The 14,072-nt window shown below is 30.6% G+C and overlaps 2 protein-coding genes across 3 annotated transcripts in view; one reads left to right on the top strand and one right to left on the bottom strand.

Annotated features, from left to right (window-relative positions):
• Window positions 1–8,362, top strand: part of LOC148237181 (receptor-type guanylate cyclase Gyc76C-like) — a 93,853-nt gene extending 85,491 nt beyond the window's left edge. For both annotated transcript variants that reach the window (XM_088183389.1, XM_088183391.1), the window contains 7 exons: window positions 474–614; window positions 682–904; window positions 976–1,120; window positions 1,182–1,384; window positions 5,150–5,297; window positions 5,567–5,672; window positions 5,741–8,362. In XM_088183389.1, coding sequence (XP_088039515.1) covers window positions 474–614; window positions 682–904; window positions 976–1,120; window positions 1,182–1,384; window positions 5,150–5,297; window positions 5,567–5,672; window positions 5,741–6,332 — 1,558 coding nt within the window. In that variant the 3' untranslated portion in view covers window positions 6,333–8,362. The remainder of the gene's footprint in view (window positions 1–473; window positions 615–681; window positions 905–975; window positions 1,121–1,181; window positions 1,385–5,149; window positions 5,298–5,566; window positions 5,673–5,740) is intronic.
• Window positions 8,363–11,193: 2,831 nt separating this feature from the next.
• Window positions 11,194–13,514, bottom strand: LOC148237180 (T-cell immunomodulatory protein). Its single transcript, XM_088182173.1, has 2 exons — window positions 11,987–13,514; window positions 11,194–11,736 (listed from the first exon to the last, which is right to left on the bottom strand). Exons 1-2 carry the CDS (start codon window positions 13,341–13,343, stop codon window positions 11,306–11,308), a joined length of 1,788 nt encoding a protein of 595 aa, XP_088038299.1. The 5' UTR covers window positions 13,344–13,514; the 3' UTR covers window positions 11,194–11,305.
• Between the last annotated feature and the right edge of the window lie 558 nt (window positions 13,515–14,072).

Genomic DNA, 14,072 nt, shown 5'->3' with positions numbered 1-14,072 from the left:
TCGCCCCTACACCATCTTGGCCATAACACCACAATATCGTCGATCGCCCAAATTTCAAATAAAATTTTCGCAATTTTTTCACTTTATAAAAGATGATCCGGACCCTTATGAGGTCCAGATCATGTTTGAATCATGTCCGGCACGAAAGACCAGTGATACTTAATATATAAAAAAAACCTGGGTTTAAATCTCATAAAGATCATATATTTTTTAAATTTCTATGGTGTCTGGGATATTAGAATTAGTATTATTATACAGGGACGTTATTTGGGGGGGGGGGAGGGGTAAGATTCATAATAAATAAATAAATCTCATCTAGAACATCCCTTAATGTTTCTAATCATACATAGAAGCTCTAACTTGTCTTTTTAAATTTTATAGGATAATATATCTGGTAAAAAGATTCTTATGAACTCGGATAATTAAATTTCAAGCTCTGTATATCTGTAATTAAATAAACAAATGGATTTTAGGAGTCGCGGTATTATGGATCAGATGATGGCAATGATGGAAAAATACGCAAATAATTTAGAAGAACTGGTAAATGAGCGGACGAGGTTGCTTTTTGAAGAGAAACAAAAAACTGAAGATCTTCTACATCGAATGTTACCACAGTATGAATCACACTTTATGTTTTATATATATTTTATATAAATCATACTTATTAATATTGAATTTTAGACCAGTAGCTAAAAAGTTGACCACCGCGCAAGGCGTCGAGCCAGAATCATTCGACTCAGTGACAATTTACTTCAGCGATATTGTCGGATTCACGCAAATGTCTGCCGAATCTACTCCGCTGGAAGTCGTAAATTTTTTAAACGATCTATATACAATATTTGATAAGATCATCAAAGGCTACGATGTTTATAAAGTAGAAACGATAGGAGATGCATACATGGTGGTTAGTAAAATATTATTAAAACATATATGTATATATTTGTAGATATCAAATTTATTATACGACTGTTATAGGTATCAGGACTTCCGATTAGAAATGGAGATAGGCATGCCGGTGAAATAGCATCCATGTCTTTAGATCTATTAGACGCTGTTAAAAATCATAAGATATCTCACCGTCCAAACGAAACGCTCAAATTGAGAATCGGAGTACATACGGGTGAGTTAATAAATTCTCTCTTATTTATTAATTGAGTTTATATACATTTTTAATTGAACAGGTCCTGTAGTTGCCGGCGTAGTAGGTTTAACGATGCCTAGGTATTGCCTATTTGGTGATACTGTCAATACAGCAAGTAGGATGGAGTCAAATGGCGAAGCTCTTAAAATACACATATCGCCACAATGTAAGACTGCACTCGATAAGTTAGAAGGGTATCATATGGAGCCAAGAGGAACTATCAATATAAAAGGGAAAGGCGAGGTGAGACTTTTGTTTTTCAGACTGAAGATGATATTCTTTAATACTGTTTTGATCTTGAATCAGTCTCTAGAAAATAAATTTAAGACCACTTAACTGAGGTGACCAGACATCCTCTTTATGTGTTTTATATTTTATAAATAAATTTAAACGACATTTAAATTTATTTATAAAATATATTTATAGAAGACAGTAATTATTATTATTCATTTCGTGATCGTTTTGACATTTGAAAACAAAATTAAAGTATGAAATGATATTTTATAATTTGAATATTATTTAAATTAATTTTATAAAGTTGTATCGAACTACACATGTAAACTTTTATGAGAATTTTATTAAATTGATTAAAGTAATCAAAAGTATATAATCTTACACATATCTTATCGTTTATAGCATTGAGTATGAAATATAATAATATTAGGATGATTTTATTATTAAATTATATAAAAATATAATGCAAATAATATTATTATAGTTCTGTAAATATATGTATAGCACCTTACCATATTATTAGGCAAAATAACAATATTTATGTCTTCATTTTAAGCCCATTTAATTCATTCAAAAGCAATTAAAGTTCGCTTTTCATTCGCCATGGATGACTCGTGTGCGAGTCTTTAAGATTTATTTTAAGAAATACGGATGACTCGTATACGCGTCTTTGCATATGTTGAACTTTGAACGTAAAAAAATCGATCAGAGCAATATTATTTTTAGAGTTTGCTCACAGATGCCACTGGAAGGATATTAGTAATAAAGAAAACTTTTAAATAAAATCGTGAAATTCGAACACCCAAGCTACACGAAAACAAACAAACATAAAAAAAATTTTTGACCATTTTTATTTAAATTATTTTGATAATCAGAATTGTTTTCAAATTGAGATGTCACTAATTGTAGCTCATATTTGCACGTGAAACAAATTCCAGAGTATATTATTTAGTCCCATATATGATCTTGTAACGTTGATATCTCAATACTGAATGTCCTTGATAATTAAGCAAGTGCATAGAGGCGATACTAACGTGGGCATTTGCAATGCATAGGTCGACATTCACGTTCAAGTTCAGTCAATTTTATGTATGGTAGATCACAAGGGGGAAAGGCAGGACAGCAGACAAAAAATAATTTATAGGTGTATATCCACTTTGTGGGTCTTTTGGTCTTGCTTGTGAGAAGTTCACCCGACCCTTGACCTCTTATTATTTTAAAGCTATCTTAGTTCTACACTTCTATTAATTTAACTGAATCAAAATCATATATAACATGCTGCCCTTGATCTTGCTCCTTGGCTCATAAAAAACGGTGACTGACCCCAAAACATGTGTTTATTATTTGACAATATATAACTGTTTTCAATAAGGAACGAAGTCGTTGGACCAAGGCATGATCTCATGGAGAGGGAGGGAGGCTTAGTTTTAGAGTTTACAATCCCAGCAAAATTATAAAATATGGAATTTTAAATAGAATAGTTTGTAAATCAAAATCCGGATATATATGCAATTTTAGTTTGTATGCAGGAAAGGGCACCAATTTAGAAAACACAATTTTAAAAGTTATGGATCCACATTTAAACAAGTGGCAAAACCTTTATGCTGATAATTTTTATAACAGCGTAAAATTAGCATAAACTTTATTAGCTTAGAAAGTTAGAATTTGTGGAACAATTAGAGTCAATCGAGGATTACCAAATTTTCTAAAAAATATAAAACTTCGACGTGGAGAAACATGCCACAAAATAAATTTTGTGATAAGTATGTTAGTTTTTAAAAACTTTTGCTAATAACAATAAACACAACTGTGACATGTTTTTAAAATTAAGTTTTATCTAAAACATGTTTTTTTGTAATATTTCGTGAATTTAAGCCCGTTTCACAATAAATGAAAGATACTTCGCTGTATCAAACTTTATACTATTTTGAGAGTTTCTCCAAAAATATTCCAAAACAACACAGATTGAGAACCATAATTAAAGTAATTTATTTAAATGCATCAATTACGAATACTGATTTCACAGCTTTTGCGTAAAAACTCCAAAAAGTTTAAATGCAACCCATAGATTAGACCATCGATAAATTGATTTATTGAAAAATATCAATTAAAAAGATGCACCAAGCCGTTATTTAATAATAAATAAGGAATATGGATTTTTATCAAATTTTAGACTATGTTGCCATTTAAAAAAATTGAGAACCACCGATATTTTTATATTTAAATTCGGGTTATAAAGAAATATCTCTGAAATTTTTGTTTTAAAATTCCTACTAGTAGCTTAAAAGTTATGGGCATTTTTAAAAAAAATGCAATTTTTTGCAAAATGTGCTCAACTGCCCCGTCACAGTAGTAATTTTAATACAATTTGTACCCGACGCGAAAGAGTTAAGATTGCTTAATTTAAATAAAAAAGTGCTCTCTGGAAAAAGTCAAAATTTATTGTAGAATTAAATATAAATTATAGCTAGTTAAATTGTTTAAAGTTTAATCGCTTGAAATGAAAAAAAACACTTTAAAAATATTTTTCCAACAAACAGAATTTCACTAAAATGTCTAAAATAATTTTAATTATGTTTCATATCCATTCAAACGATGCACTCGATTTAAGCATTTAATCAACGTATATAAAGTATAAATACATATAAATTTTACACACAATTAAAGTTAGAAAAACAAATAATACAAACAAGCACAAAAAAGCATAACATTGGAATGTATAAGGTGAAAAATTTTAGAAATCAGTATTTTTCGGCCTAATAATATGGCACGGTGCTTTATAATACAATTAAGATTCTGCATAAAAAATAACTATTTGTGTAAGATCTTGGATTAGTCAACCATATAAAACTATAAATATTGCAAAATTAAGAAAGGGGTTTTATTTATTTATTGTGATTTTATTAAAATCACAATAATAATAACCAACCGTCTATATTACAAATATTCAATAAAAATATAATATATAATTTTTAAGATGCTTAAATACGATTTAGATATGCTTCATTAGATTTTCACTTATTGTTAGTCGTAATATTATTATAATATAGTCTTAATATGAACGCTAGATAAACAAGCGTTTCCACTACACATCGATGACACGATTTTATTGCTTTTGACGTGGATTCTAATCAGGGAACTCCTTGAATTTGGCCAGAAAAATGCATGTCATTTAATGAAATTGAATTATTAAAAAAACGTCCACTGACTGGCTAACTTTTGCCCCCCCCCCCCCCGGAAAAAGCTGAAATGACGTGCCTGTCTTTAACCCATTAGAAATGTATCCAATTTTTTCTTCAATGTTGACATTGGATGCGGTAATTCTCGGCAAATGAGCAAAAACCTATATATCGAATTTCGCCAACCAAAGAGTTAAACACATTATATTTTATAATTGGGTCTACAATTTCTTTTAGTATAAATCTTAATGATGACGCTCACCAATTGCAGTATTTATTGTGGGGCTCTGTTTAGACAAATACGTTTCAGATAACACCAACTATATAAATTACAAACATTTTCTAAAGGGTGTGCAAATCAAAAAGATTATAAATATCACTGAATTAGATGATATACTGTAAAAGTATGAATGAGTATCTAGAACCTGCTTTTAATAAAAATAGTCAATCATTGTTTTTTTTTCCTCTGAACTGCAATGTGGATATAATAATACTTGTATTAACTAAATAGCAAAATCTTTAAACTAATTTGTTTAGTATGTTACTTTATTGTAGAATATAACTAAATTAAAAATAATAATGAATTATTTATTAGGTGCAAACATATTGGTTGGAGGGTGCAAACGATAAGGCGATTCAAAGACGCGCCGTAGACTTAGGAGAACTTCCGCCGCTGTTTTGTCGTCCGCATAGGAGTCCAAAATTAACCAGTTCCAGACAAGCGTCATTATGCGGATTCGCAGGTATTCTAACCTTAACAAATTTCTAGCCACTGACATTGTAATTTGTAAAATTATTGCTCGGAGCTGCCTACTCACTTTTTGTAGTCATTTGTCATTTGTAATTAAAGCAGTAATACTAATTAACTTATTAGCATTAATACTTGACTTAAAAGTTTATGATTTCAACAACATTAGAATATTAAGGGCTAACTCAACATGGTGTATTTATTTAGTTTTTGTTCGCCTTTTAAATCCTCAAACATTTTAATAACTAATAAACTATTTTACAGGTTTCGAAAGCAGGCGTCAATCGCGAGGATTCGGAGACGGAGACGGCTCCATATCACTTGGTCATTCTAGTCCTAAAATCGATTTTGACCTATATCCTAAGCACAGGTTTTTAGATTGATTTTATCAAGTATTTAATTTAATAATATGTATTTATTATATTATTCTGCTTTCAGGAGAATATTAGGTTCGATAGCGTCATCGGCTGACGAACAAGAGGCAAACCTTTCGTTGGATAAAGTGAACGTGAATAAACGTCTCAGAGAAGCGCATTCATTAGATTTACTGCGATTGGAATCTCCGAAGTTGCGGGCGAGAAAAACGTCTCGTTCGTTGGACAGATGCAACATGCCGACCACAGACTCGTGCTCCGACAAGATATCGATCTTGTCCGATAAACATTTTAATAACAACAGTTTTATAAACGGCAATGCTACTCTAATGGGCTTAGATTTAAACGAAGGAGTGGAATCTCAGTGCGACGTCATACCCGAAGCTTATCCTCTGCTGTCCAAGAACAACTTGATCAACAGTTCAGAAGGTCAGGATCCTAAGCGGCACGACGCCAACAGTGTGAGCTTTCCGTGTAAGAAGTGGAAGTCATTGGAGGCGATGGGAGAGACGGAGGAACCGGCCCCGAGTCAAAAAGTGTCCAGGTCGACTATCCGCTCGTGGTTCATGGGCTTCTTCAACGGAGGCGGACTACGCACGAGTCACAGTTCACTGAGAAAAGCAGTGCCGCTCCTTGATAAGGAATCTCTTGTGTAATGCCATTAAAATTAGTGTACATAAATATATATTATAATATGATTAGACGCCAGTGAAACTAAGTGAAGTTATTTATGAATGTAAATTATATTTCAATTGAAATTCTACACATGAATTAGTATATTTATTGAAAGGACTCGTCTCATGTTTTCGAACAAATTTATATTTATATATATTTATAAAATTTAAATTTTCAAGTGTTAGTATGTAAGTATTTAAACAAAGAGTCACAAAACTTTTTTCTTATTAATATTTATTAGTTGATAAATTTTAAATATTTTTGACATCATGTATATGTATATTAAAAAGAAAATTAAAATCAAGATCTATTTTGAATTCACTGAGAGGATATCGTTATGATTGGTTTATTTATCGTGTTTACCTATTGAGCTAAAGATTGACTTTAGAACATTTTATGTTCAACAAGGTTGAACATAAAATGTAAACAAAAAATTGAAAGTGTTTATTAAATTTAGAATAAAACTGTCAACAATCTATGTTATATTTAGACCAAAGATCATAACGGAGTTTAATACTAATTGTTTGCTTATTAAAATATACATAAGAGTGAGACAATTATTCATACACATTAAAACACGTGGTGCAAGCTGGCTACACAGTGTAGCCAAAATTTACATTTTTGCATAACAAAGTACCTGGTATAAAAATATATGAAAAATACACTAAAAAGTATAATAGCAAATGTGATTTTTAGAATGACCAAAAATCACCATTGTAATGGGAACAACGCCCATTTAAAAAAAGATGGATTTTTGCGATGTATAAATAATTTCTAATACTACATAAAAATTATCGCTCCTTTAAGGTATTTTAATATCATGTAATTTTACTATCATAAATTTAAAAAAAATGTAATATACATTGAGTCAAAATTCGCATTAAAAGAAAAATTAAGAAAATAAATTTAAATGCCGAAATCTCGTGAACAATTAATTTTACAAAAATATGAAATGCCACATGAAAGCTAATAGCATTGATCTTCTAATTAATCCTTTGGTTGCCAAGCCTTTTAGGAACACTATCTAAATATCGATGTATTATATAATAAAATATATTATTTTACCCTGAAGCAAATATCACACAGCGTATAAATAACGTATTGATTATTTTTTTTAATAATTTAATCATATCTGACAATGCTTGTCAAAGTGACAAAAGTTGATTTATCTGTTTTTGTCAACCAAAGGTTTAAAATAAGCTTCTATTTAATGTTTTTCTCTTTTGTGATCATTATGTAGTGCTTTATCAAAAGGGTGAATTACCCATTACAATGCTGCTATTATCCAAAAGTAGTACATCTTAAAAATATACTTTACAAAAATGGTTTTATTTTTTTATAGCTTTAATATTATTTGAGATATATCCATTTAATTAACAGACACATAAATAACAATTTTATGATGTAATAAAATTCTTAATATGAATGTTATTTACTTGACTTATGGAATGTTTTCTTATTTTTCAATCGATCTGACAATGTTGTACTGATTAAATCAATACAAATCCAAGATGCGTTAATTTGTAGTTAAATAAATCTGTATTCTATCCAAGATAGCTCTAAAATGTTGTAAAAGATCTTCTCTCAGTGAACAGACAGTAAACTAAATGTGTGTAGAGATATTCGATTTAGTTAGCAAGCAAAGATATTAGTGCCATAATTGTGAATGTGCTAATTAATCGGTACTTGCGTAGTTTGCGTATGCACCACAACATTGCAAATAGGAATTATGTACATATTAATTGTATTAGTTGTATTATTACATTTGTGTATTCTTATACTTATATACATTATATCACACTATATTTATTTCATATAAAGCAACGCGATTGATTCGTTAGTATGTATATGTTAGTCAATCAAGTGACGTCGAGTTGTGGATGCCTAACGAGAGTGATTTTAACTAGTTTTATTTTTCATTAAAAATGGAAAAACAGATGGCTGTGAAATGTCTAGACAGTTAATGCTGTAAATAATATAAAATAAAAATGTCCGCCGTTTATTATTACCAGCTTAGCGTTTTTTTTATTTTACCATTTAACCCATATACTGATTTTATTTTTTATATATACTATTTCGTTACGAAGGCTGGTGAAGCGATTATTTTTGAAATTAAATATTAATATATATAAAAAAATACATGCCATTACGTAATTTCCATTTTGAAAAGCTGTTGTGGTGTGTTGTGTTGTTTAATGTAATTATAAAAATGTGTTATTTTTGTATATTTGTAATGTATATTTGTTATTGTGGTCCAAATAAAACGATGTAAATAGACAAAATAAAAAAGAGATAACCACATTTCAGAAATATATCCATTTATGAAAGATTCCGTCTATATTTTTGTTCAAATATTATTTTATCTATTTCCTATGCCCAAAAAATAATTCAAGAGATACTAGGAGAAATCTGATTTTGCTACCAAACTACCAAATTGTACATTGTACGAATAAATGTAGTATTTTCGACATACTAAAGAAAGTAAGAAAATTAAGTTAAACGAGAATAAACGACTTAATTTATCTACATTAAAAAATTAAAGATATATCAGGTATAGTATATCGGGTCTGGAAGATCGGAATTAGCGATTGTTTTATAATTATAGTTTCGATCTATCATCATAGATTAAATTTTCCTAGATTTACCTGATTTCACGGCCGAATATTGTGATAAATAATTTAAATATAATCGAGCTAGGTTGTGCATAGTGATGTAAAAATAGTTTATGAGCAACAAAATAGTTGTCATTAAATTACAAACTTTGATTTCAGTTTGGTGTCTCCCTACTTAATTAGTAGTTTAATAAATAAAAATCATTAAGGCAGGAGTGTTTGCGGGAGATCCTATTTATAAAATTGTTATGTAGAAAGTGACAATCGTCAAAACCAGTAGGTTCTCTTGCCATATTTTGTGTGTGTTTATCCTTCCATTTGTCCATTTGCAGTGACCATAATCCACTCAAAATATTCAGTCGGCATGTACGTAGGTGTAATACCGGCGATTTAATTATTAGATCAGTTAAAAAAGCTTATGCTGATGAAAATGACATCATTATATTAAATAATAAAAAAGTATGTAGGGTATCCTGCAAAATTTCCCAATTAAAAAGCGACAATTGATTAAAAGTGCATTGCCAAAAAACACTAGATAAATTGTCATATTTAGAACACCAGGGACGTCATTATGGAGTGGGGACATTTGTCTTCCTTTGAATTTAGTCAGAAAAATGCATGTCATTCAGTGAAATACTATAAATCCTAATGAAATCAATATATTAAAAAAAACGACCTCTGATTGGCATACTTTTGCCCCCCCCCCCACCCTTAAAATAGATGGGATGACGTCTTTGATTCTAAACCAGAAATTCTCGGGTAATCCCTCAAAGAAAATCTAAAGAAAACAGTATTGAATTATTAAAATAATATCGGAATACATTTTCACCGGTAGATTTGTTTACCAATAAAAATATAATTTCTTTAGCAGGTAGATATATATTTTTACCAGTGAAAATATAATTTATCTCTAGTGTGTGCTAGTAAAATTATATGCTTTTAAGTTTTCCATACGTAATAATATATATGTATATATAAATAATTATCATTATTTATTAACATGCGATGTATAAATATTACAGTGAAGTCCAAATACATTTTTACCAGTAGATATATATTACTACTAGCGAAAATAGGCTCGTTTTCAAAATTAATTTTAGACTACTCTCACAACATTTTATGTGAGAGTCATTTTTCGGTACTAAGCGAGTTGATTTTAGTTGATTTTAAAAAAACTCAACCGACTCAAACCAATATAATAATAAATATAAATAAAAGCATAACAGAAAACTAGGAAATTTTACCAAGAAAGAGTTTAAAAGTGTTTTATAAAGAATATACTAAATTTACTAACAAATATCCCGTATTTTGGCTAATTTTTTTAGGAGAAAAATGTAAAAATATACTTGTTAACTCGAATCATTTTTAATGACAATCTAACCCTATTCTATACACATACAGGTAAAGATGATAAATTTAACGTATTACAAATCATCAACTCACTTTTCAGTCTCGGGGGCATGTCGACGGAACGCGAAACTTCAACATTTCATGACGAAGGTTGAGTCACTGTAAAAACACGTTTTATAATCGTTTACATGTTTTATTCGACTTTTACTTGTAATCATCGCATATAATAGTTAAAACATACCTGGTTAATTTGCACTCCGAATCTTAATAACTGGACAAAAATCGCACAAAAACTCCTACTCTGCGCCATCTTGTTTTTTCTCATGTTAATAATTTGAAAAACGATTAAATATTTGAATTGTCGAAAAATATTTTTTTTAAATCAATTATTTAAGACCGTCCGTCTAAACGCGGCAACACTATGCTGTTTTAATTATTATTATATACATATTTACTATATAAGATTATTATATCTATTATATATTGAAACTTATCATTTATATTTTTTTATAGTATTTTTTGATAGCTATGGCAAAATTTTCGCCAACCAAAGGAAAAAACTTTAAGACATACAGAGCTAAAATTATGTCCAAAAAACAATATTACTATTGTGATATGAATATGATATGAATACCAAAATGGGTAAAGAGCGATTTTGGGAGGCAGTCATAGCTTATATACGATTAGTAATACTAATAACTTAAGCAATTTTATTTCATATGAAGTTAAATCAATTATTTAATTAACTTATGCTTTATTATATTTTTTGTAGTATCAATTTTATATTAAATATTAAAAACTTCAATAGTCTGTTTTTGTATAAGCCCTAACGTATATAATATGTAGGGTTTATCAGTGCAGTTAAAAATTATATACAAAAAAAATTATAATATCTCTTTATTCAATAAAAAAATTATAAAATATATCAATATATTAAATTTGTACATACATATGTATCTAACAGATCTATTTATACATCACATTAAATAAACCTAAGTATTGACTGTATTTTCGATTTCTCTTTTTCTCTCTAGTCTATCGTCTCGCTTTTCCTTCATATGGAAAAATATGACTATCATCAAAATACCGCCGCATATTCCGGTGAAGACCCAGACGCTCTTGAGGATGACTTTGGCCGGCGTCACGAAAAGCTGAACCTTCCATCTCGACGGGTCGTTGGGAGGCCACGGAATAACCACAATTTGAGAGTTAGGAATCAATTGCGTCCACACTTTGGAATAGTTCGAAAGACCGACTTGAAGAGTGTCTACGAAATTGGGCGTTCTGTCCAATCCGAATATTGAATATGGAAGATTTAGGGAATAATAAGCGGATTGAGGCAATTGAGCGCAAACTCCCGAGCGGTCCAATCCTTCTTGAGATAACGTGTGATAGAATATACGAGGGCCAGGTAAATTTGTACCTAGAATGATAAAATTAGTTAAGATAACATATACTACTATTAAACTGTACTTTTTTCTGCTACAAAGACGAAATAACTATTTTCCTATATCAACTTTCTTGATATTAAATGAAGTTAATGTGTTTTAAATGGCCATTAAGAAAAAAATTACAAATGACGCATAAGTGCGTCTCAGGTCTGTAACGTTATAATAAGTAATTTCACATATTAATTAAATTATATCGTCTTCGTAAGGATTACATTTACATACCGTATGTTCCCTTCCGTTTCCCTAACGGACCGATTGTAGTAGGAACTATTTTATTTGTCAATCCGGTTAAAACCATCACTTTGATGAAGTTAGCGTCGTAATCCAAATTATTTTTATAGGCTCCAATTTTATATTTGTTGGTGGTTAAGTTTTTTTGTAAGACGATAAAGTCTAATATGCCATCTTGAAAGAAATCGTAAAACACGGAGAGGAATGTTCCTTTTTGGAATGTACCGAAAGCGTTCCATAGCACGTTGTAAGTCCTTTTGAAGTTACACGGGGAGCTGGTACACGGAACGTTCTCCAATAGGAAAGTTTGCAATTCTCCGTTGACGGTATGTCTCAAAGTGACCAATAAATCGGGATATCCGTCCATGTTGTAATCTCCTCCTCTCATCGTCATAGTTTCTGTATATAGATCGTCATTGGGAGGATTGAATCCCCAAACGTTGTGATCTTTATCTTCGAATTCGATCTTCAGATTGACCCAATCACTGTCGTCGTTCAATAAAATGGTGCTGTTCAAACATTCTTTATCGTAACAAAACGGAATCAACAAATACAACTGTCCGGATAATTCCACGTCCAAGAACAACGACTGTCCGACGAATCCTGAACCGATCGGCAAGTTATAATTTTTGTAATAATCAAATCCTGGCGTGTTCACGTTTCCCAACCAAATTTCGAACACGATTGGAGTCGTAATTAACAAATCGGCCGTATAATCTCCGTTGATATCCAAAAACGAATGAGAATGCGGAATTTTCACCGTATGATAACTAATTTCGCTCATAGTGATCTTTTTGAATATAGATCTGTTATTGCTGAACACCCAAAAGGATCTAATCTGATTCTCGTCGATACCGAACAAGTCGATGATCATATCCTGATTGTAGTCGATGGCTAACGGATGTCCTATCGTTTTGGTGACGATCGGAACGTCGCCTATCGAGCAATTGAGGTGGTCCACGCCACCCCAGATGATCCTAATATCTTCTTGAGTAGATTTAATCGTTTTATTTGACACGTCTTGCGTCGTAATCATAATATCCATGAACGCATCTCCGTCAAAGTCGCCGGGTACGACGCTAGTGATTTTGAAATTTACAAATTTGCACTTCGTGCCTTCCTTGCTTCTCATCATGGGCTCTCCTTTCTCGTTTGCGAATAAAATATCCAAAGTTGTACCGTTGTCCCTCGTGATGAATATATCCGTAAGTCCGTCCGAGTTAAAATCGCCAAACGCAGCAGGCAAACCATCCCGGTCGTCTCCGAACACGTTTTTAGATATATCGTACGATCTTAACTTCGATATGGGTACGATAATAAGAACGAAGAGTATTTTCAACTTTGCCATTTTGTAATATTTTTTTATATTTTATCTATAGTTATTTTTTTGATTTAACTACATATTTATATAGAAAACTATGATAAAATGTTGTAAATATATGTATAGTTCGTATACGATTCGGTGTTTACAATGTCACACTGACGTTCGATTTACTTTGGCCATAGCACTTTTAAAATTGTCCATTATTTAATACCTTTTATTTAACAAAGTATGCTCCTTTCTAATAGTATTAATATTTGTAAAATACTACAGGTTGTATTACTATCAATAATTGATTTCAGGTGAGAAATAATATGTTTTCATTTTAATTCAGATCTATATTATTTTATTAAATGACATTCATTTTTCTAACCAAAATAAAAGGGAGGCTAATGATCCTACACGAGAGTTTCCATTGCGACGGTGATGGCACTATTTTATTTTTTTAATTGACAAATTGCCATGGGATTTAAAAAAAATGTTTTCACAAATTATTTTGTCTTAGGAGAATAAAAAAAGAAAGATTGTCGCGGGAGTCAAAAAAGAAATTTGGAAAATTTTTGTACAAGGAGAACAAAGAAGTACAAAAGGATGACAAAGGAGGACAATACCCTTCAAAGGAGGATGCCTGGTCACCTTAATTAAACCAACGAGATGGTAGTGCTCCAATAGTGTTTTTTTTCAATAAGCCAAATGTAATTTTTAGTAGTTGTGAAACGTCACGTTTATTGAAGGTTCCAAACCATCACTCTCTCG

Source organism: Plectrocnemia conspersa, unplaced genomic scaffold (assembly GCF_051122295.1).
Source record: "Plectrocnemia conspersa isolate PC_06_02 unplaced genomic scaffold, ASM5112229v1 ptg000003l, whole genome shotgun sequence".
NCBI lineage: Eukaryota > Metazoa > Arthropoda > Insecta > Trichoptera > Polycentropodidae > Plectrocnemia > Plectrocnemia conspersa.
This window is presented reverse-complemented; position numbering and strand designations above follow the sequence as displayed.

Excerpts from the sequence above, each read along its gene's own strand:
- LOC148237180 (XM_088182173.1), bottom strand. The coding sequence starts at position 13,343 with ATGGCAAAGTTGAAAATACTCTTCGTTCTTATTATCGTACCCATATCG. Across the intron at positions 11,737-11,986 it reads GAAACGGAAGGGAACATACG|GTACAAATTTACCTGGCCCT; the intron begins GTATGTAAATGT and ends TTATCATTCTAG.